Source organism: Muscardinus avellanarius (genome assembly GCF_963383645.1).
Source record: "Muscardinus avellanarius genome assembly, chromosome: 3".
Lineage (NCBI taxonomy): Eukaryota > Metazoa > Chordata > Mammalia > Rodentia > Gliridae > Muscardinus > Muscardinus avellanarius.
The window spans coordinates 35,666,050-35,688,635 of NC_137788.1; the positions used below are offsets into that span (position 1 = coordinate 35,666,050).

At 44.5% G+C, this 22,586-nt stretch overlaps 1 protein-coding gene across 1 annotated transcript; it reads left to right on the forward strand.

Moving 5' to 3' along the window:
* Positions 1–958: 958 nt before the first annotated feature.
* PPIH (peptidylprolyl isomerase H) lies at positions 959–21,009 on the forward strand (the record flags this gene model as incomplete). Its single annotated transcript, XM_080690613.1, has 9 exons — positions 959–1,024; positions 1,309–1,373; positions 1,685–1,708; positions 1,959–2,003; positions 5,784–5,826; positions 10,922–11,014; positions 15,645–15,732; positions 17,174–17,214; positions 20,941–21,009. The coding sequence occupies 9 exons, from the start codon at positions 959–961 to the stop codon at positions 21,007–21,009; spliced, it is 534 nt and encodes a 177-aa protein (XP_080546739.1).
* Positions 21,010–22,586: the final 1,577 nt, after the last annotated feature.

The window sequence follows — 22,586 nt, forward strand, 5'->3', positions numbered from 1 at the left end:
TCAAGGGCCACATGACAGTCTATTGTGATGATGTTCTATAAATCACTTAACCATGCCCTAACCTTACTTAGATCAATTGGCATTGTACTAGTACCGCCATGTAAGTGGGGTGCCCATTGGCCAAGCAGAAAACATGCTTAGCCTTGCGCAGTGGCTGCACACTTGTAATCCCAGTAGTTGAGAGGCTGAGACAGGAAGATTGCTGGCTCAAGACAAGCCTCAGCAACCTAGCAAGGCTCTGTTTCAAAAACAAAATATAAACCTGGGATGGTGAGGCACGCTTGTAATCCCCAGGCTTGGGAGGCAGAGACAGGATCAGGCCGGTTCGAAGCCGGCCTCGCTGGCTTAAGAGACCCTGTTTCCAAATAAAAATATAAAAATGGGTCTGGGAGTGTAGCCCGGAGGTAGAAGGGTTTCCAGGAACCCCGGTACCACCAAAGGGGGAAAAAAAAATACATATTATTCTTTGGTGGTACTGGGGATGGAACCAAGGGGCATTCGATCTCAGAGCTACACTCCCAGCCCTATTTTTTTTTTCTTTATTTTGAAACAGGGTCTCACTGAGTTGCAAAGGGCCTCACTGAGTAGCTGAGGCTGGTCGCGAACCCAAATCCTCCTGTCTCAGCCTCCCAAATGCTGGGATTACAAGTGTGCGCCACCCGGCTACATATCTATATTATTTAATATTTTTAAGGCTAGGCTAGGATTATAGCTCTTAGGTAGAATGCCTTTGAGTTCATTCCGAGTACAAAAAAAAAAGGAAGAGAGGAGCTATGATTTCCCTCCTCCCGGCCCCCCTCCTCCGCGCCCCGTGGGGCAGCAGCATCCCCAGCCCCGCCGCCAGCTGAGCAGCCCCGGTCGGAGGCGGCGCTTCTGCGCATGCGCACGCGCCCCGCAAACCTCGGCGGGGCTGCGCAGAGTTGGGCGGAACCCGGGCTTCTGCTTCCGGGTCGGAGCCATGGCGGTGGCAAATTCAAGCCCGGTCAACCCCGTGGTGTTCTTCGATGTCAGCATTGGCGGCCAGGTAAGATACCGGCGGCCACCCAGACCTGCGCCGAAGGGAAACCTACCGGGCTAGCCTGGCAGAACTCACCCACTTTGGGAGAGAGGACTCTGGGAGCCAGAAAGAGAAGGGCACCCGAGCCTCCCCACCTGCTGCTGGAGGGCCGGGGTCGCCAGGGTAAGAGGGAGGCGAGGCGGAGGTGGAGATGCCGCGGCTTGAGCTGCGGGCAGGCCTTCCCATTCCCAGCGCCACCAGCCCATCACGGCCGTGCCCTGGTCCCTCTAACCGCGTCCCGCCGCTTGCAGGAAGTTGGCCGCATGAAGATCGAGCTGTTTGCAGACGTTGTGCCCAAGACGGCCGAGAACTTTAGGTAAGGAGATGCTTCAGCTGCGCCGGAATAGCAGAGCCAGAAGCCTGAGCCCAGTCTGCGGAATCGTCCGTCTGCCTTTGTGGGTCCGCTCAGTGCCCTTGGACTGGGTGTTGGCTCTGTCCCAGTGGTTACTAGATTTTGTTGTGCCCATGTCGACTTATGTTGTTAGACGGTATGTCTGCTTGTCTTGACATCTGACCGACTGGTTGGTGGGCTTGCTGGCTCCAGTGTCTGTATCCTGGCCTGCTAAGATGAGTTCCTCACAGCTGTGATGTCATAGTGATTGAATCCTTCACTCTTTTCCTTTTCAGGCAATTCTGCACTGGAGAATTCAGGTTAGTCTCAGACATATGTGACTTCTCTGCCTGCCTCCAGAGATGTCCTGGGACCGCAGTAAGGGTATTGGGGGGCAGCCTTAAGTGACAGAAGATAATACCCCAGGGATCTATCTTTAGTTCATTTTCCTTCTTTATCTCTCTTCTCCCAATCATCTTTAGGAAAGCCCCTTTGGCTCCAGTATGTCCTAAATTGGAAAGACCTATGATTACCTGTCATCATTCCAAGTCTCTTTCTTTTTGGTTGTAGAAAAGATGGGGTTCCAATAGGATACAAAGGAAGCACATTCCATAGGTAAGGCTTTTGGCAAACTGTTCTGGGAGCTTTCAGAAATACAGTTATCCTTTATTACCTGTGTGTGTGTGGGGGGGGATTGTTTCTAAGACCACCATTCTCATAGATACCAAAATCTATGAATGCTTGTTTCTTATTTAAAGTGTCATATTGGGGTGGGGGATATAGCTCAGTGGTAGAACTCTGACTAACTAGTATGACTGAAGCTCTGGGTTTGATCCCCAACACTACAAAAAAAAAAAAATTGTCTATAACCTATGCACACCTCCTATGTACTTTATCGCTAGACTACTTATAATACCTAGTATGGTGTAAATGTTGTGTAAATAGATTTTATACTATATTGTAGGAATAATAACAAAAAAAATGATTTGTACTGGTTCAATAAAAATACAGGGGTTTTTTCCCCTGAATATTTTAATCTGCATTTGGTTCCAAGAATGAAACTTGCTGATCCAGAGGGCCCACTGTATTTATTTGGGGGAGTAGGGTCTTTAGAAGAAAATAAAAGCGGAGGCTAATTTTTATTTATTTTATTTTATTTTGGTGCTGGGGATTGAACTCAGGGGCACTCTACCTTCAAACTACACCACCAGCCCTATTTTATTTTTATTTTGAAACAGGGTCTCACTTGATTGATGAGAGTCTCACTACTTGCCAAGGCTGTCCTGGAAGCTGCGATCCTCCTGTCTCAGTCTCCCAAGTACTGGGATTACAAGCATGTGCCACCACACCTAGCTGAGGCTAATTTTTAGACCTTGATAAGAAAGTGTTTATATGGAATCAAAAGTAGCACTTGCCTGTGATCCAAACTACCTGAAAGGCTGAGGCAGAAGGATTGCAAATTTGAGCTCAGCTTGGGCAACTTAGCAAGGCCCTGTTACACAATAAAACACGGGCCAGGGAGGTAGCTCAGTGGTAGAGCACTTGCTTAATATACCTGAGGCCCTGGGTTCAATCCCCATTACTGGAGGCTGGGGGGTGGAGAGAAAAAAATTATTTTATGGACTCAAAAATTGACATAAAGATTTATTAAATGGTCTAACTCCACTTTTATCTCCCACTAGTTTATTTTATGTGTTTAAAACAAAGTTATCCAGCAGAACTTATTGTGTGTGTGTGTGTGTGTGTGTGTGTGTGTGTGTGTGTGTGTGAGAGAGAGACAGACAGACAGACAGACAGATACTGAAACTGACTGCAGATTAAACCAAGGAGCATTCTACCTCTGAGCTACACATCCAGCTCGATTTTATTCTTTATTTTGAAACAGGATCTCAGTAATTGTGGAGGGCCTTAATAAGTTGCTGAGGCTGGCTGTGAACCTGGGGCCCTCCTTTTGAGTACTGGGATACAAGCATGTGCCACCACACCAGGCTGGGTTCCTTATTGTGGTTTCTAATAGTGTTACTATGTAACTGTCAATTTAAATAATCATCAGAAATTCTCCAAAGACTTATTTTTTGGAGTAGCAGAGGATTGCAGGATAAATACAGGTGGCATAATCAACTATGCGCTTGTTAAAGGAGGTTGGAGCAAGAGGAAGTTTTTAAAGGCAAAAATTAAGATTACATAAGATGTTTTGAAGCAGTTCTTAGCACAAAGATTAATGACAAGGGTGGTACCAGTATAAAATTGAACAGATAGTTGCTGGGCAGATGTCCTCACAGAAGTATATTTTATATAAGGTTACAGTTGCCTTTGAAAAGTTGTGGTTTTAGTAGAGTCTTGTGATAGGTACTGTTATCAGTCACCTGAGATCCCTTTAGAACCTCCTGGTTTAAATTATTTGTTTTCGTTAGGATTCATACAGGCTACTCCATTTTTTTTTTTTTTTTTTACCCCAGTACTGGGGATGGAGCCTAGGGGCATTCTACCTCCAAGCTACACCCCCAACCCATTTTTTAGTCTTTATTTACTTTTGTGTGTGTGTGTGGTGCTGGGGATTGAACCCAGAGGCGTTCTACCACCCAGTTACACCCCTAGCCCTATTTCTTATTCTTTATTCTTTATTCTTTTTTTTTTTTTTTTTTTTTTTTGCGGGTCTGAGGATGGAACCCAGGGGCATTCCACCTCTGAGCCACACCTCCTGCCCTATTTTTTATTCTTTATTTTGAAACAGGGTTTCACTAAGTTGCGGAGGGCCTCACTAAGTAGTAGCTGAGGCTGTCCGTGAACCACGATCCTCCAGTCTCAGCCTTCCAAATGCTGAGATTACAAGTATGCACCACCACCTGGCTAAGCTACTCCGTTTTGATTATGGCCGCTTTCACATAACTATCCAAAGCTTTAAGCCTACCCTGGTGGTGCATGCTTATAGTTCCAGTACTTGGGAGGCTGAGACAGGAGGATTCGGGTTCGTGACCAGCCTCAGCTACTTAGTGAGGCCTTCCGCAGCTTGGTGGGACCCTATTTCAAAATAAAGAATAAAATCAGGCTGGGGCTGTAGCTCAGAGTTAATATACCCCTGGGTTTAATCTTCAGTACCGCAAAAAAAAAAAAAAAAAAACACAAAACTTTAGAGCTATGGTCTCTAATCCTCAGCAACACTCCTGTGAGGTAGTGTGTGTTATCTACAGCCTGCAGAGGAGGAAGCTAAGGCTAAGAAAGGTTAAGGACCCTGCCTAGGGATATGGCCTAACAGTTATTAGCCCTATGTGTATAGCCATCCATCTCACACATATTCTGTTTTTCTTTTCTGCCAAATTTACATTAAGCCCTTGACCTGCCTTTTGTTTTGGTGGATATTTTAGAGTTCTTCCTGCAGATTTTTAGTTTTTTTTTTTTCATTTGTGTTTGTTCAGATACTAGACCATGCACTTAAGATGCCTTTACTTTTTTTTTTCTTTTTGTGGTATTGGGGTTAGAACCCAGGGGCATTCTACCTCCAAGCTACACCCCCAGCCCTTATTTATTTATTTATTTATTTATTTATTTATTTATTTATTTAGAAACAGGGTCTCACTGAATTGCAAAGGGCCTCACTAAGTAGCTGAGGCTGTCTGCGAACCACAATCCTATCTCAGCCTCCCAAATGGCCTTTACTTATAATTGAAGCCTGTTTCTATAGTTTAGTAATACGTTCAGCCTGCTCAGTCTAGGAAAGAATAATCATTTTGTAAGGCAAAGTTAAAGGGGTTCTCTTTTTTGTCTTTTTTGGAACCAGGGATTGAACCCAGAGTGCCACACCTGCAAAGCAGGCACTTTGCCACCGAGCTACATCCCGGCCCCTTGTAAGGCAAAGTTAGATACACTTTTTTGTGTGTGTGGTGCTGGAGATTGAGACCAAGGCATTCTACTTCCAAGCTACACCCCCTGCCCTATTTTTTATTCCTTATTTTGATAAAGGGTCTCACTAAGTTTCAAGGACCTCACTAAGTAGCTGAGGTTGGCTTTGAACCTGTGGTCCTCCTTTTTCAGCCTTCCAAGTACTGGAATTAAAGCATGTGCCACCACACCCAGCTTTAACACTGTATTTTGAAATCGGTATTAATCTTTTTTTTTTTTTTTTTGGTGGTACTAGGGGAGGAACCCAGAGGCTTTCTACCTCCGGGCTATACTCCCAGACCTATTTTATATTTTATTTGGAAACAGGGTCTCACTAAGTAGCTGAGGCTGGCTTCGACCTGCACGATCCTCCTGTCTCAGCCTCCCAAGCGCGGGGATTACAAGCGTGCGCCACTACGCCCGGCCTAAATCGGTGTTAATCCAACACTACAGTGACTAAGTTAATATTTATCTGAACCATAGAATCTTCTCTCAGGATCTTTTGCTCTGTTTCAGGGTCATAAAGGATTTCATGATTCAGGGTGGAGATTTTGTTAATGTAAGTACTATTCCTTTCTTATCAAAGACCTGTACATTTAGTTTATGTTCTTGCTGCCACTGCTATTTTTATCACAGGAACCCAGCCTTGGCTTGTGAACAATAGCTAAGTCTGATGGGAAGAAGCTGGTGATGGGCGGGCCTTTTAATGTTGCTGGCTGCTTCTGACTGCACCATTAGATAATAGACATCAGCACTTAAGTTGAGTCACTAGTTTCTAGTTTCCATGGTCCAAACCTCAGCCTTTTGGGACCAGAAACTAGGTTTACCTACTACCATACCTATAGATGGTCCATGACAGACCACACCAATTGCTCATATGAAACTTAGACACCTGTTGCACTTTGTTTTTTTCTGACGGAGGTGGGTCTCTTGCCAGTGTCTGGAAAGCTTGTTTGGTTGGTTAGTTCGTTGTTTTTATGTTTTGTTTTGTTTTTCTTTTGAAAGCAGAGAGTGTTTTTATTTATTTATTTATTTTTATTTTTTGTGGATGGAATCCAGTGGCATTCTATCTCTGAGCCATACACCCAGCCCTTTTTTTTTCTTTTTTGTTTTTCTTTTTCTTTTTAATTTTGCAGAACTAGTGATAGAACCCAGGGGCATTCTACCCCTGAGCTACATCCCCAACTCTATTTTTTATTCTTTATTTCAAAACAGGGTTTCACTAAGTTGCAGAAGCCTCACTAAGTAGCTGAGGCTGGCTTTAATCATGCAATCTTCCTGTCTCAGCCTCCCAAGTACTGGGATTACAAGTGTACACCACCACGCCCACCTTATTCTTCTTTATTTATTGAGGCACTGTTTCTTTCTCTCTCTCTCTCTCTCTCTCTCTCTCTCTCTCTCTCTCTCTCACTCTCACTCTCACTCACACACACACACACACAAATTAAATAATAAAAAACAAGAACAAGGTCTCTAAGTTGCATAGGGCCTAACTAACTTGTTGAGGTTGGCCATGAACATGCAATCCTGTTTCAGTCTCCCAAGTACTGAGATTACAAGCATGTGCCACTACTCCCAGCTGCTTTTTTTTTTTTTTTTTTTTTTTTTAACATTTGAAACAGGGACTCATTAAGTTGCTGAGGGCCTCGCTAAATTGCTGATGCTGGGTTTAAACCTGTGAGCCGGGCGTGGTGGTGCACACTTATAATCCCAGCATTCCGGAGGCTGAGACTGGAGGATCGCGGTTCATGGACAGCCTCAGCTACTTAGTGAGGCCCTCTGCAACTCAGTGAGACCAGGTTTCAAAATAAAGAATAAAAAATAGGGCAGGGGGGTGTAGCTCGGAGGTCGAATGCCCCTGGGTTCCATCCCCAGACCCGCAAAAAAAAAAAAAAGGGTTGATTAGTAGGCAAGGAATCAGGCAAGAGAGGAAGAGAGTTCGGGAAGGATGTTTGCTTTATTCTCTCTGAGAGTCAGTAGATTCCTCCTTTACTGTTAATGACTTTCCTGTGACTACATTGTCATGTCCCCCATATCAAGCCTTCCCCACCCCAACCACGGGGGTTGCCAAATTAAACTTTTTTTTTTTCATTCTTTTTATTCTTTGCTGTGCTGGGGTTAAACCCACGGTCTTGCTCACTGAGCTATATCCCCATTGCAGTGTGTGTGTGTGTGTGTGTGTGTGTGTGTGTGTGTGTGTGTGTGTGTGTGTGTGTAGTGTTAGGTATCGAACTCAGTGGTGTTGTACCTCCAGCCTACATCCCCAGCCCTGTATCATTTTGAAACAGTCTTTTTAGGTTGATGGGATTCTTACCACTTGCTAAGGCTGTACTCAAAACCTGTGATCCTCCTGTCTCTGCCTCCCAAGTACTGGGATTACAACAGGCACCTACCACCACTCCCTGCTTATTTTATTTATTTATTTATTTATTTATTTATTTATTTATTTATTTATTTTGGTAGTATTGGAGGTAGAATCCAGAGGCTTTCTACCTCCGGGCTATACTCCCAGACCCATTTTATTTATATTTTATTTGGAAACAGGGTCTCACTAAGTTGCTGAGAGCCTCACTAAGTAGCTGAGGCTGGCTTCGAACCGTGCGATACTTGTCTCAGCCTCCCAAGCGCGGGGATTACAAGCGTGCGCCACCACGCCCGTCTTGCTTATTTTAAGACAAGGTCTTGCTTAGTTTCTTGGGCTAGCCTAGAACTTGTGATCCTCCTGCCTCAGCTTTCTAGGTACCTGGGATGCCCATCTGTGTGTGTGTGTGTGTGTGTGTGTGTGTGTGTGTGTGTGTGTGTGTGTGTGTACACTTTAACATTCTTAAGATTTACATATAATATTACTCAGGGTTCTCCAGAAAAAGAATGAATGTAATATATATGGATAAGAGGATTATTGGGTTGACTCACACAATCACAGATGGCCATTTGCAAGCTAGAGAGCCAAGGAAGCCAGGAACCTACCTCAGAACCGAGGAGGCTGACAGTGCAGTCTCCAGTATGAGGCTGAAGGCCTGAGAACCCTGATGAGGTGCTAGGTACAAGTCAGAGGCGCAGGACTGAAGAGCCTGGAGTCTGATGTCCAAGGGTAGCAACAGGAGAGCAGACATCCCCCTCACCTCATGAGGGAAGAACTAGAGAGAGAGAGTGTCTGTCCTTTCTTCTCCCCCATCTGCTCAGGCTTGAGCCAATTGGATAATACTTGTTTACATCCAGGGTGGATCTTTTCCACTCAGATCAGTGTTCTACTTGCCAGTCTCCTCAGGAAACCCTCAGAGACACACCCAGAAATTATGCTTTGCCAGTTCTCTAGACATACCTAATCCAGTCAAGTAAAGACCCAGAAAGTGTCTGTGCTTTCCCTTGTCATTAAGGTTTTATTATTTCTTTTGTGGTACTGGGGGCCTGAATCCAGGGGCATTCTACCTCTTAGCCAGACCTTTCAGCCCTTTTTAAAATTTATTTTGTGTTACTGGGAATGGAACCAGAAACACTGTACCTTTTTTGTTTATTTATTTATTTTGAAGCAGGGTATGGCTAGGGTAATGATGAGAGTTTCACTACTTTTTTTTTTTTTTTTTTTTTTTTGGTGGTACTGGGATTCCTGGAAGCCCTTCCACCTCCGGGCTACACTCCCAGACCTCTTTTTACATTTTATATTTGGAAACAGGGTCTCCTAAGCCAGCGCACGCGGCTGGCTTCGAACCTGCACGATCCTCCTGTCTCTGCCTCCCAAGCGCGGGGATTACAAGCGTGCGCCACCACGCCCGGCGTCACTACTTTTTTTTTTTTTTGCGGGTCTGGGGATGGAACCCAGGGGCATTTGATCTCCGAGCTCCACCCCCTGCCCTATATTTTATTCTTTATTTTGAAACCGGGTCTCACTGAGTTGCAGAGGGCCTCACTAAGTAGCTGAGGCTGTCCACGAACCGCGATCCTCCAGGTCTCAGCCTCTCAAATGCTGGGATTACAAGTGTGCGCCACCACACCCGGCTTTTCACTACTTTCTGAGGCTGTTTTTTTGTTTTTGTTTTTTGTTGTTTTGCAGTACTGGGGATGGAATCCAGGAGCATTCTACCTTTGAGCTACACCCCCAGCCCTATTTTTTATTCTATATTTTGAAACAGAGTCTCACTGAGTTGCAAAGGGCCTCACTAAGTAGCTGAGGCTGTCCACGAACCGCGATCCTCCAGGTCTCAGCCTCCCGAATGCTGGGATTACAAGTGTGCACCACCACGCCCGGCTTCCTTTTGGTAGTCTTTGCTCTGAAAAGAAACCTTGATTCTGCATGGGTCATTGTGTTCCCATTCTACCACATACCCAGTGTTCTTTCTCTTTACTGACCATGGGAGACTGATCTTCTTTGCACTCTGCAGTATTACCTTTAAGCATCAGGAATTCTGTTTAAGGCCGTGTAAGTTGCTGTACTACCCACACTTCTGTTTGCTCATCCAGAAAATAAAAAAGATAATACTGCTTATTCTGTAGCACTGTTGGAAGAGTGAAGAGGTAATGCAAATAAAGCTAGTTTAGGCAGAATTTCAGAATTTATGCTAAGGTGGGTGTTTCATGGACTAAGACAAAGCCACATAGAACCAGGGTGGTTCACATAGAACCAGGGTGGTTCTTTTGAAACAGGGTCTCACTGGTTGATGACAGTCTTGCTACTTGGTTAAGTTGTCCTTGAACCTGTGATCTTCCTGTCTCAGCCTCTCAAGTACTGGGATTACTGGAGCATGTCACCACACCCGGCCTAGGGTGGTTCTTTACCTCTGTTTCTTTTTTTTTTTTCTTTCTTTCTTTTTTCTTTTAATTTTTTTTTTTTTTCAGTACTAGGGATGGAACGCAGGGGCATTCTACCTCTGAGCAACACTCCCAGGCATATTTTTTTATTCTTTATTTTGAAACAGGGTCTCACTGAGTTGCAGAGGGCCTCACTGAGTAGCTGAGGCTGGCAACAAACCACGATCCTCCGGTCTCAGCCTCCCAAATGCTGAGATTACAAGTGTGGGCCACCACGCCCGGCTTACCCCTGTTTCTTTATTGCTCTCTACACATCTATGTTACGTTCTTTACATCCTCATATCTACCTTACATAATAAAAATCAACTTCAGAGAGAATCTATCCTACTTCCAAATACCTAGAGAAGAAATTCTAGTTGGCCCAATGTGACTTAGGTGATCTTCCCTCGAAGACTAGTCGACTTTGGCCAGGAGGGTGGTATCACGTAGAATAGACCAAACTGCCAAGAGCTCACCCACCATTATAGATAGAGGGAGTGCTTGGCATTCACTTACGGGAATGCTTTATGTGTACTGGAGGGAGAGGAAGAGGAATGCCTCCTCATGCCTACTGTAGGCAGGAGAAGGTCTTTGGGAATGGCAAGGGTTAAGTTGGCCTTCGTTTTAATTGATCTTTCTAGAGACTGTTTTATCCAATCTGTGAAAAACCCCAGGGAGAGTCTGGTCTGTCAGAGGCCTTGCATAGGTCTTGCTTTGATTGCAGGGTAAGACCAAAGATATGTGGTTTCCAAGATGAGCAGTAAGAGAGTAGATTTCAAATAAGCTAAGCTTTAAGTACAACGTTTTTCCTCTGGTTTCCAGGATGCCCAGCATTCCAAGCTGCTAACTCTTCCCTTCTTTCTGCTCAGGGAGATGGTACAGGAGTCGCCAGTATTTACCGGGGACCATTTGCAGATGAAAATTTTAAACTTAGACACTCAGCTCCGGGCCTGCTTTCCATGGTAAGTGAAGGCAAAAGGTTTTGGTTTAGATTAATAGCAAGCTGGGTTTGGGGCCTTTCCTGAGGCCCAGTCCTTCTCCTGTGGCTCAGGCCTCACCTCTACCACCCCTACCTCCTCCCTTAATCTGATTTAATGGGAAATTTAATTGAGATTTCACATGTATGTATGTATGTATGTATGTATGTATGTATGTATATATGTGTTTTGTGGTACTGGGGATGGAACCCAGGGGCCTTCTACCTCTGAGCTATACCTCCAGACCTATTTTATGTTTTATTTGGTTTTTTGTTTGTTTGTGGTGTTGGGGATGGAACCCAGGGGCATTCTACCTCAAAGCTACACCCCCAGCCCGATTTTTTATTCTTTATTTTGAAACAGGGTGTCGTCATGTTAGAGAGGGCTTCACTAAGTAGTTGAGGCTGGCCAGACAGTTTACATTGTAGCTACACTAAGATCATTGTTCAGTGAGCTGGGGATCAGGCTAGGTCAGCTGGCTACAGAGTTTATTTTCTAAACATGGGTTTTACCACCAGGAAGAATTAATAAATAAATGCCTAAGGGCAGAGAGTGTTCCTGAGTTACAAAATGTGTTACATATCTGTGCTATGCCAGTTTGCTAAAACATGATTAAACATGAGGTACAAAATAAAGATGAATGGAATTAGGGTCTTTGAGAATTCTGTCTCTTGTACCAAAGTGCTGGCCTACTCTAGACAACTCAGGTGGTCCTTTACTTTCTTTTTTTTTTTGTGTGTATGGTACTGGGGATTGAACCCAGGGACATTCTGCCTCTTAGCTACATCTTCCAGCACTGTTTTATTTGTATCTTAAAATAGGGTCTCACTAAATAGCTGAGGCTGGCCACGAACCTGCGATCCTCCTATCTCAGCCTCCCAAGTACTGGGATTACAAGCATGCACCATCACACCTGGCTTACAGATTTTCTTTTCTTTTTTTTTTTTTTTTTTTTTTTTTTGGTGGTACTGGGGTTCCTGGAAGCCCTTCTACCTCCGGGCTACACTCCCAGACCTATTTTTGCATTTTTATTTGGAAACAGGGTCTCCTAAGCCAGCGCGCGGGGCTAGCTTCGAACCTGCGCGATCCTCCTGTCTCTGCCTCCCAAGCGCGGGGATTACAAGCGTGCGCCACCACGCCCGGCGTGGCTTACAGATTTTCTAAAGTATGACATAAGATCCAGCGTCACTCCTAGACGGTGGCTATAATGTACTGCTAATATTTCTTTTTTTTTTCCCAGTATTGAGGATGAAACCCAGGGGCATTCTTCTACATCTGAGCTACACCTCCAGCCCTATTTTTCATTCTTTATTTTGAAACAGGGTCTCGCTGAGTTGCAGAGGGCCTCATTAAAAATAGCTGAGGCTAAGCCGGGCGTGGTGGCTCACGCTTGTAATCCCTGCGCTTGGGAGGCTGAAACAGGAGGATCGCACAGGTTCAAAGCCAGCCTCAGCTACTTAGTGAGGCTTTCAGCAACTTAGTGAGACCCTGTTTCCAAATAAAATATACAAAAGGTCTGGGAGTATAGCCTGGAGGTAGAAAGCCTCTGGGTTCCACCCCCAGTACCACCAAAAAAAAAAAAAAAAAAAAATAGCTGAGGCTAAGCCAGGTGTGGTGGCGCATGCTTGTAATCCCTGCGCTTGGGAGGCTGAGACAGGAGGCTCGTACAGGTTCGAAGCCAGCCTCAGCTACTTAGTGAGGCTCTCATCAATTTAGTGAGACCCTGTTTCCAAATAAAGTATAAAAATAGGTCTGGGAGTATAGCCTGGAGGTAGAAAAGCCCCTAGGTTCCATCCCTGTAACACACACACACACACACACACACACACACACACACACACACACAAAATAGCTGAGGCTATCTGCAAACTATGATCCTCCTGTCTCACCTCCTAAATGCTGGGATTACAAGCATGCGCCACCAGGCCTGGCTTATTGCTAGTATTTCATACACAATTTTTTTCTTTATAGGTGAACTCAGAATCAACCATTTTATATCTATTAAGCATTTTATTATGGCTAGTTAGCGACCTACCTAATCTGAGTTCCAGTTTTGTCTCAGTAGTATTATTTTATTTATTTATTTATTTATTTATTTATGTTTGTTTGTTTGTTTGTTTGTTTGTGGTACTAGGGATGGAACCCAGGGGCATTCGACCTCTGAGCTATAACCCCTGCCCTAATTTTTTTATTCTTTATTTTGAAACAGGGTCTCACTAAGTTGCAGAGTGCCTCACTAAGTAGCTGAGGCTGGCCACGAACTCACCGTGCCTGGCTTCTTAAATTTTTGATTACTATTTTTATAATATAGCACAAAGCATTTTTTTTTTTTTTCCCAGTACTGGGGATTGAGCCCAGGCACATTCTACCTCCAAGCTATACCCCCTCAGCCTTTTTTTTTTTTTTTTTTGGTGGTACTGGGGGTAGAACCCAGAGGCTTTCTACCTCCGGGCTGTACTCCCAGACCTTTTTTATATTTTATTTGGAAACAGGGTCTCACTAAGTTGCTGGAAGCCTCACTGAGTAGCTGAGGCCGGCTTTGAACCTGTGCGATTCTCCTGTCTCAGCCTTCCAAGCAAGGGGATTACAAGCATGCGCCACCATGCCCAGCTCTCAGCCCTTTTTTAATTCTCTATTTTGAAACAGAGTTTCACTAAGAGGCTGGCCCAATCCTCCTATCTTAGCCTCCCAAGTACTGGGAACACAAGAGAGTGCCACCATTCCCAGCTCAAATTTTACTTATTTTGGATTGGGGATTGAATTTAGGGGCATTCTACTTATATGCTCTACCCCAGCCCTTTTATAGCCCTTTAATTTTTTTCCCCAGTACTGAGGATAGAACCTGGGATCATTCTACTTTCGATCTACAACCCCAGCCCTATTTTTTATTCTTTATTTTGAAACAGAGTGCCACTGAGTGGCAAAGGGCCTCACTAAGTAGCTGAGGCTGTCTGCAAACCACATCCTCCTGTCTCAGCCTCCCAAATGCTGAGATTACAAGCATGTGCCACCATGCCCGCTATATTTTTTATTTTTATTTTTTGTGGTACTGGGGGTGGAACCCAGGGGCCTTTCTACCTCCAGGCTATACTCCCAAACCTATTTTATACTTTATTTGGAAACAGGGTCTCACTAAGTCACTAAGAGCCTCACTAAGTAGTTGAGGCTGGTTTTGAACCTGTGCCATCCTCCTGTCTCAGCCTCCCAAGTGATGGGATTACAAGCATGCACCACCACGCCCAGCTTTTTATATTTTTTATTTTGAAATAGGATCTGGTGCCGGGTGTGGTGGTACACGCCTGTAATCCCAGTACCTGGAAGGCTGAAACTAGAGGATCGCAGGTTCAAAGTCAGCCTCAGCAACTCTGTAAGGCTCTCAACAATTCCATGAGGCTCTTAGCAACTCTGAAGCGCTTAGCAACTTAGCAAGACCCTGTTTCTTTTTTCTTTTTTCTTTTTTTTTTTGCAAGTCTGGGAATGGAACCCAGGGGCATTCGACCTTCAAGCTACATCCCCTGCCCTATTTTTTTATTCTTTATTTTGAAACAGGGTCTCACTGAGTTGCAGAGGGCCTCACTAAGTAGCTGAGGCTGTCCTGGAACCGTGATCCTCCTGTCTCATCCTCCCAAATTCTGGGATTACAAGCATGCGCCATCACGCCCGGCCAAGACCCTGTTTCTAAATAAAAAACATAAAATAGGGCTGGACATATAGCTCAAAGATAGAAAGCCCCTGGGTTCCATCCCCAGCACCACAAAAAAGAAAAAAGAAGAAAGAAAGCTGGGCGTGGTGGTGCACACTTGTAATCCCAGCATTTGGGAGGCTGGGACAAGAGGATCGTTGTTCTAGGACAGCCTCAGCTACTTAGGCCCTTTGCAACTCAGTGAGGCACAGTTTCATAATAAAGGAAAAAAATAGGGCTAAGAGTATAGCTCAGAGGTAGAATGCCCTTGGGTTCTATCCCCAGTTCCACAAAAGAAAAAAAAAGAAAGAAAGAAAGAAAGAAAGAGAGAAAGAAAGAAAGAAAGAAAGAAAGAAAGAAAGAAAGAAAGGCTGCCCCCAAACCTGCAATCTTTCTGTCTCAGCTTCCCAAGTATGGCGATTATAGGTATAGACTACCGCATCAAGCAGTCAAGCACTAGCACTTTTTTTTTTGAAGATAGAATCTGGCTAAGTTCCCCAGGCTGTCTTCAGACTTGCAGTCTTCATGCCTTATTTTCCCAGGTAGCTGGAATTACTAGTGTGCACCACCATCCCTGGTTCGTACAAAATATTTATATAAACACGCCAATTGCAAGCCAGGCATGGTGGTGCAGGCTTGTAATCCAAAATAGGGCTGGGGCTGTAGCTTGGAAGTACAGTGTTCCTGTGTTCTAGCCCCGGTACTGGAAAAAAAAAGGGGGGGGGAGCTATCTCCTTAAGGGCAGGAAGTATGTTTCCTGTTTCTCTCTATAAGGTAGTGTCCTCGCCTAGATCATGGCTCATAATATATGCCCAGTTAGATTTGCTGAAAGAAAGCTCAGAGGAGTTAAGGCTACAGGCTCCCTTGGGAATCTTGCCCTTTAGTTAACATGACCAGACAAACTTAACTGCACGCATATTTGGTTTCTATCAGGCAAACAGTGGTCCCAGTACAAATGGCTGTCAGTTCTTTATCACCTGCTCTAAGTGCGATTGGCTGGATGGGAAGCATGTCGTGTTTGGTAAGTCCTACTCCTGTCCCATTGCCTGGGCTCCTTTTACCCATGGTGGGGCCTGCAGAGGATCCATCTTCCCAACGCTAAGAATGCACAACTGGTAGACCTGCGTTAGGTAGCAGGGAAGACTGAAGTGGGGAGCTGGGGACCATGCACAGCTAGTGAACTAGAGGGAAGGACAAAGGGTTATCTGATGTAGCATGTAACTAATTGGGTAACATGTATTCTAGGGGAATTTGGGAACAATGGTGCCTGCCTATAATCCCAGTACTTGGCAGGCTAAGACAAGGACTGCAGGTTCAGGACCAGTGTGCAGTATTTTAGCAAGACCCTGTATTAAAAAATAAAGGAGCTGGGCATGGTGGCGCACGCTTATAATCCCCGCGCTTGGGAGGCGGAGACAGGAGGACCGTGCAGGTTTGAAGCCAGCCGCCCGCTGACCTAGGAGACCCTGTTTCCAAATAAAAAAATATAAAATAGGTCTGGGAGTGTAGCACGGAGGTAGAAGGGCTTCCAGGAACCCCAGTACCACCAAAAAAAAAAAAAAGGAGCCGGGCATGGTGGCACACACTTGTAATCCCAGCATTCGGGAGGCTGAAACCGGAGGATTGCAACTCAGTGAGACCTGGTTTCAAAATAATAAAAAAATAGGGCAGGGGCTGTAGCTCGGAGGTCTAATGCCCCTGGGTTCCATCTCTAGACCCGCTAAATAAATAAATAAATGAATGAATAATAAATAAATAAATAAATAAATAAATAAATAAATAAATAAATGGAAGGTGGGCGTGGTGGCACACGCTTGTAATCCCCACGCTTGGGAGGCTGTGACAGGAGAATCGCGCAGGTTCAAAGCCAGCCTCAGCTACTTAGTGAGGCTCTCAGCAACTTAGTGAGACCCTGTTTCCAAAAAATATATAAACTGGGTCTGGGAGTATAGCCTGGAGGTAGAAAGCCCCTGGGTTCCACCCCTAGTACTACCAAAAAAAAAAAAAAAAAAAAAAAAAAGTATAAAAGAGATCTGAGAGTATAGCCCCGATGTAGAAAAGCCGGTGAGTTCCACCCCCAGTACCACTAAATAAATAAATAAATAAATAAATAAATAAATAAATAAATAAATAAATGGCTGGGGTGTAGCTCTAAGGTAGATGCCCCTGGGTTCTATCCCCAACATCCTTAACCCCATCCCACCCCCTGCTAAATATATGTGTGTATTCTGGGAGAAAACCCAGATGCTAACACTTAGGAAATGAACCAAAGGCAGCATGGTGCACTGGGCTCTGGGGTCGCTCAGGCCTGAACTTGAGCCCTAACTCCGCTACCTGTGACATCGGGCAAGGCATCTCACCTCACTGAATCTCAGTTCCCCGACTTTGCTAAGATAATCTAATGTGGTAATAGCTAAGAATGTGAATGGGGAAAATAAAGTCTAACTGTAATCTTCCTACAGGAAAAATCATTGATGGACTCCTAGTGATGAGAAAGATTGAGGTAAGTCTGGTTGAATGTCCTGTTTTTTTTTTTTTTCTTTTTCTGTACTAGGAATGGAACCCAGGGGTATTCTACCTCTGGGATATAACTCCAGTCCCTGTTTTTCATTCTTCGTTTTGAAACAAGGTCTCACTGAGTTGCAGAGAGCCTCACTTAGTACCTGAGGTTGTCCGCAAACCCGCAATCCTCCCATCTCAGCCTCCCAAGTACTGGGATTACAAGCGTACGCCATCACGCCTGGCTCTTGGAAGTCCTCTTTCTCAGCCTTTCTATCGAGCAGTGAGAAGCTAGAGAAAGCTGAGTGGGCTTCAATTTGTTAGGCCCATTTATTGTCCTTGATTTCATAGGCTCCCTCAAAAAAGGGAGAAAAGACCACGTGCCTCTTAAGTTTCCTTGGACCTGGAAATTAACTTCTGTGGCCCATACTGAGGTTTAGCTTCTGATGACCCTGATGTTCTTATCACTAACTTGATAAAATTGCACTCCTCAGCATTGCATTCTAATTCTCTCATGTTTCCTGTCTTCCTACTGTGTGTATACACACACTCAGGGGCATTCTAACTCTGAGCCATACCTCCAGCCCTTGTTTTTTTTTCTTTTTCATTTTTCTCTTTTCTTGGGTCTGGGGATAGAACCCAGGGAAGGGACATTTGACCTCTGAGCTACACCCCCAGCCCTATTTTTTATTTATTTTTTATTTTGAAACAGGGCCTAAGCCGGGCGTGGTGGTGCATGCTTGTAATTCCAGCATTTGGGAGGCTGAAACCAGAGGGTCGTGGTTCGCAGTCAGCCTCAGCTACTTAACGAGGCCCTCTGCAACTCAGTGAGACCTGGTTTCAAAATAAAGAATAAAAAATCAGGCAGAGAGTATAGCTTGGAGGTAGAATATCCCTGGATTCCAACCCCAGACCCACAAAAAAAATTAAAAGAAAATGGAAATAGGGCCTCACTAAGTTGCGGAAGGCCTCACTAATTAGCTGAGGCCTTCCAGGAACCATAATCCTCCAGTCTCAGCCTCCTGAATGCTGGGATTACATGCCTGTCCCACCACGCCCAACTCTGGAGATTTAACCTAGAGGCATTTCACCTCTGAGCTACACCCCCCAGCCTGATTTTATTTATTTGAAAACAAGACCTTTCTAGGTTGCTGAGAGCCTCTCTCTCTGTTTCCAAGGCTGGCTTCAAACCTGCAATTTTCCTATTTCAACCTCCCAGGTATAGAGATTACACGCCACTGTGCCCAGTTTTTCTTTTTTTGTGGGCCTCACTAAGTTGCTGAGGCTGGCTTTGAACCTGCCATCCTCCTGTCTCAGCCTCCCAAGTACTGGGATTGCAAGTGTACAACACCACATCCAGCTTATTTTTTAATTTTTAAAATTTTATTTATTTATTTATTTATTTATTTATTTATTTATTTATTGCGGGTCTAGAGTTGGAAACTAGGGGCATTTGACCTCCAAGCTACACCCTCTGCCCTATTTTCTTTTTTTGTAGGGAAGAGGGACTGAGGAAGCACCGCAGTGCAGTGAGCTCCGTTGTCCTCGGCAGACCCGGATGGATCTGCCGACTCCGAAAGCCCCTGTCCTATTTTCTATTCTTTATTTGGAAATAGGGGCTCACTAAATTGCAGAGGACCTCACTAAGTAGTAGTTGAGGCTCTCCACGAACCATGATCCTCTGATCTCAACCTCCTGAATGCTGGGATTACAAGCGTGCGCCACCATGCCCAGCTTATTTTTTAATTAAATTATATTAATTAACCAATTTATTTATTTTTGGTACTGGAGAATTGAATCCAGACGCTACCTCTAGACTACACCTCCAGCCCTTACTTTTTTTTTTTTTTTTTTTTTTTTTTTCAGTACTGGGGATGGAAACGAGGGTGTGGTATCTCCAAGCTAGACCCCTAGTCCTATTTTTTATTTTGAAACAGGGTCTCACCGGATTGCAAAGGGCCTCACTAAGTAGCTGTGAGGCTATCAGCAAACTGGGATCTTCCATTCTCAGTCTCAAATGCTGGGATTACAAATTGTGCCACCATGCTTTTTTTTTCATTTTTTCTTTTTTTTTTTTTCTTTCCTTTTTTTTTTTAACTAGGTATGTTTGGAACCCAGGGGCCTTCTACCTCCAGGCTACACTCCCACCCCCCCTTTTTTTTTTTTTTTTTTTTTACGGGTCTGGGGGTGGAACCCAGGGGCATTTGACCTCCGAGCTCCACCCCCTACCCTATTTTTTATTCTTTATTTTGAAACCGAGTCTCACTGAGTTGCAGAGGGCCTCACTAAGTAACTGAGGCTGTCCGCGAACCGCGATCTAGTGATCCTCCAGGTCTCAGCCTCCGGAATGCTGGGATTACAAGCATGCGCTCCCACCCTATTTTTATATTTTATTTAAAATAGGGTCTCAAAAAAAATAAATAAATAAATAAATAAAATAAAATAAAATAGGGTCTCGCTAAGTAGCTGAGGCTGGCTTCAAACCTGCACAATTGCCGGGCGTGGTGGCGCACGCTTGTAATCCCAGCATTTGGGAGGCTGAGACCTGGAGGATCACGGTTCGCGGACAGCCTCAGCTACTTAGGCCCTCTGCAACTCAGTGAGACCCGGTTTCAAAATAAAGAATAAAAAATAGGGCAGGGGGTGTAACTCAGAGGTCAAATGCCCCTGGGTTCCATCCCCAGACCCGAAAAACAAAAAAAAACAAAACAAACCTGCACAATTCTTCTGTCTTAGCCTCTCAAGTACTGGGATTACAAATGTGCACCACCATGCCTGGCTTTCTCTAGCCTTTTTTATTTCTCATGTTGAAATAGGGCCTTACAGGCTGGGCATGGTGGTGACGGGCATGGTTGGGAGGCGGAGACAGGAGGATCACCCTGGTTCTAAGCCAGCTGCGCTGGCTTAAGAGACCCTATTTCCAAAAATAAAAAAGCATAAAATACATCTGGGAGTGTAGCCCAGAGGTAGAAGGGCTTCCAGGAACCCCAGTTACACCCCCCCAAAAAAAAAGAATAAAAAATAGGGCAGGGGGTGTAGCTCGGAGGTCAAATGCCCCTGGGTTCCATCCCTAGACTCGCCAAAAAATAAAAATAAACAGGACCACCATGCCTAGCTTTTTTTTTTTTTTTTAAAACAGGGTCTTGCTAAGTAGTTGAGGGCCTTGCTAAGCTGTTGAGATGAACTTCGAACCTGCAACCTTTCTGTCTCAGCCTCCCAAGTACTGAGATTATAGGCATGCACTACTACCCTGGCTCCTGCCTGTCCTCTTAAGTGACATTTTAGTTACTTTATTCTACCCTTATACAACTCTCTTAATATTTGCTACATTGTTATATGTCACAGGATTAATATTTTCCCAGTGTTTTATATTTTTTCTTATCTGTGTTATGTGCTTTATCTGCATGTGGGGACACGCACTATCACATCAGTCTCTGAGTCCATAGCATAGGGGCTGGCTGCTGGCAGTAAGTGTTTGATAGCTAGGTAAGGTGGCACAGGCCTGAAATCCTAGTACTTGGGAGGCTGAGACAGGAGGATCACAGGTTTGAGACTAGCCTCAGCAACATAGCAAGAGATCCTGTTTCAGAACAAAAATAAAAAGGGCTGGGGGTGGAGTACACCTGGGTTCAATCTCTAGTACCACACACAAAAAAAGTAAGGTAAATGTTTGATGAGGGAGTGAGCAAGAGCCTGCGTGGATGAATCACGGCTGTGCTTTCTTTTCTAGAATGTTCCCACAGGCCCCAACAATAAGCCCAAGCTGCCTGTGGTAATCTCACAGTGTGGAGAGATGTAGTACAGAGACTGAATCAGGTAAGTGTGCCTTTCTCCTGTTGAATCAGAGTCAGGCTACAGAGAAGGCAGCGTGGTCTAATAGAAAGAACTTTAACTTAAAGACATGAGAATGAGCCCATTTCCTTTCTGTGTGATCCTAAAGAAGTCATTCCCTTCCCTGAGCCTGTTTCTTAGTCTGTCCAAAGGAGAGAATACTTAACCTTTAGGGTTATTGTAAGGATTAAAAGAGGAAGAGTAATGGAAGTACTCATGACATCCACCTGAAAACCACTTGAAAGGGGTCTGTGTGTGTGTGTGTGTGTGTGTGTGTGTGTGTGTGTGTGTGTGTGTGTGGTATGTTGAACCCAGGGGTATTTTACTTCCAAGTTACATCGCCAGCTCTATTTTATTTTATTTTTTGTTGTTGTTTTTGGTACTGGGGATTGAACCCAGGGGTAGAAGGATATCCTGGAACCCCAGTACCACCAAAAATAAATAAATAAATAAATAAAATAACACTGGGTGTGGAGGTGCACACTTGTAATCCCCGCGTTTGGGAGGCGGAGATAGGAGGATCGCACAGGTTTGAAGCCAGCCTATCTGGCTTAAGAGACCCTGTTTCCAAATAAAATATTAAAAAATAGGTGTCTGGGAGTGTAGCCCAGAGGTAGAAGGGTTTCCAGGACCCCAGTACCACCAAAAAATAAATAAATAAATAAATAAATAGACTATAGTGAGGCTCTCAGCAACTTACTGAGACCCTGTTTCCAAATAAAATATAAAAAATAGGTCTGGGATTATAGCCTGGAGGTAGAAACCTTCTGGGTTCCACCCCTAGCACCACAAAAAATAAGTAAATAAATAAACTAAAAAATTTGGCTGGGGTGTAGCTTGGAGGTACAGTGTCCCTAGGTTCCATCCCCAGTACTGAAAAAAAAGAAAGAAAGAAAATGAAGGTTTCTGTATAGCTCTAGATAGTAGAAATCTTGGTTTACTTCAGTGGGCCCCTGGGAAAGCTTTTTATGATAAATTGGGTTAGGTATAGGATAAAGGAACTTTGACACTTGGCATCTTCCTGCTGGAGTGTGAACTGGGTTCTTTGCTACCTACATGTACATGGGGGCAGTAAAACCTCAGGTCTGAAAGCCTGAGAGTCATGGAGAAGGAACCGGCTGTAAGCTCCAGTAGCCCCGCTAGTCTGGTATGCTGCTCTGCTCTGTCCCTGTGATTTTCAGACCTGTTAACAGTACCAAGTGGTAGAGAGCTTTCCTTAATTCACTGTTGCCCAAATTTGCCTGTAGATAAGAATCATTTGGGGACACTTGTTAAACCTACTAATGTCCAAATCCCTTCCCTTTTTATCAAAGGAGTATGGAAAACACTGCTTTCTTTTATTTACGGGTCTGGGGATGGAACCCAGGGGCATTTGACCTTCGAGCTACACTCCCTGCCCTATTTTTTATTCTTTATTTTGAAACAGGGTCTCACTGAGTTGCGGAGGGCCTCACTAAGTAGCTGAGGCTGTCCACAAACTGCTATCCTCTGGTCTCAGCCTCCTGAATGCCGGGATTACAAGCGTGTGCCACCACGCCTGGCTGA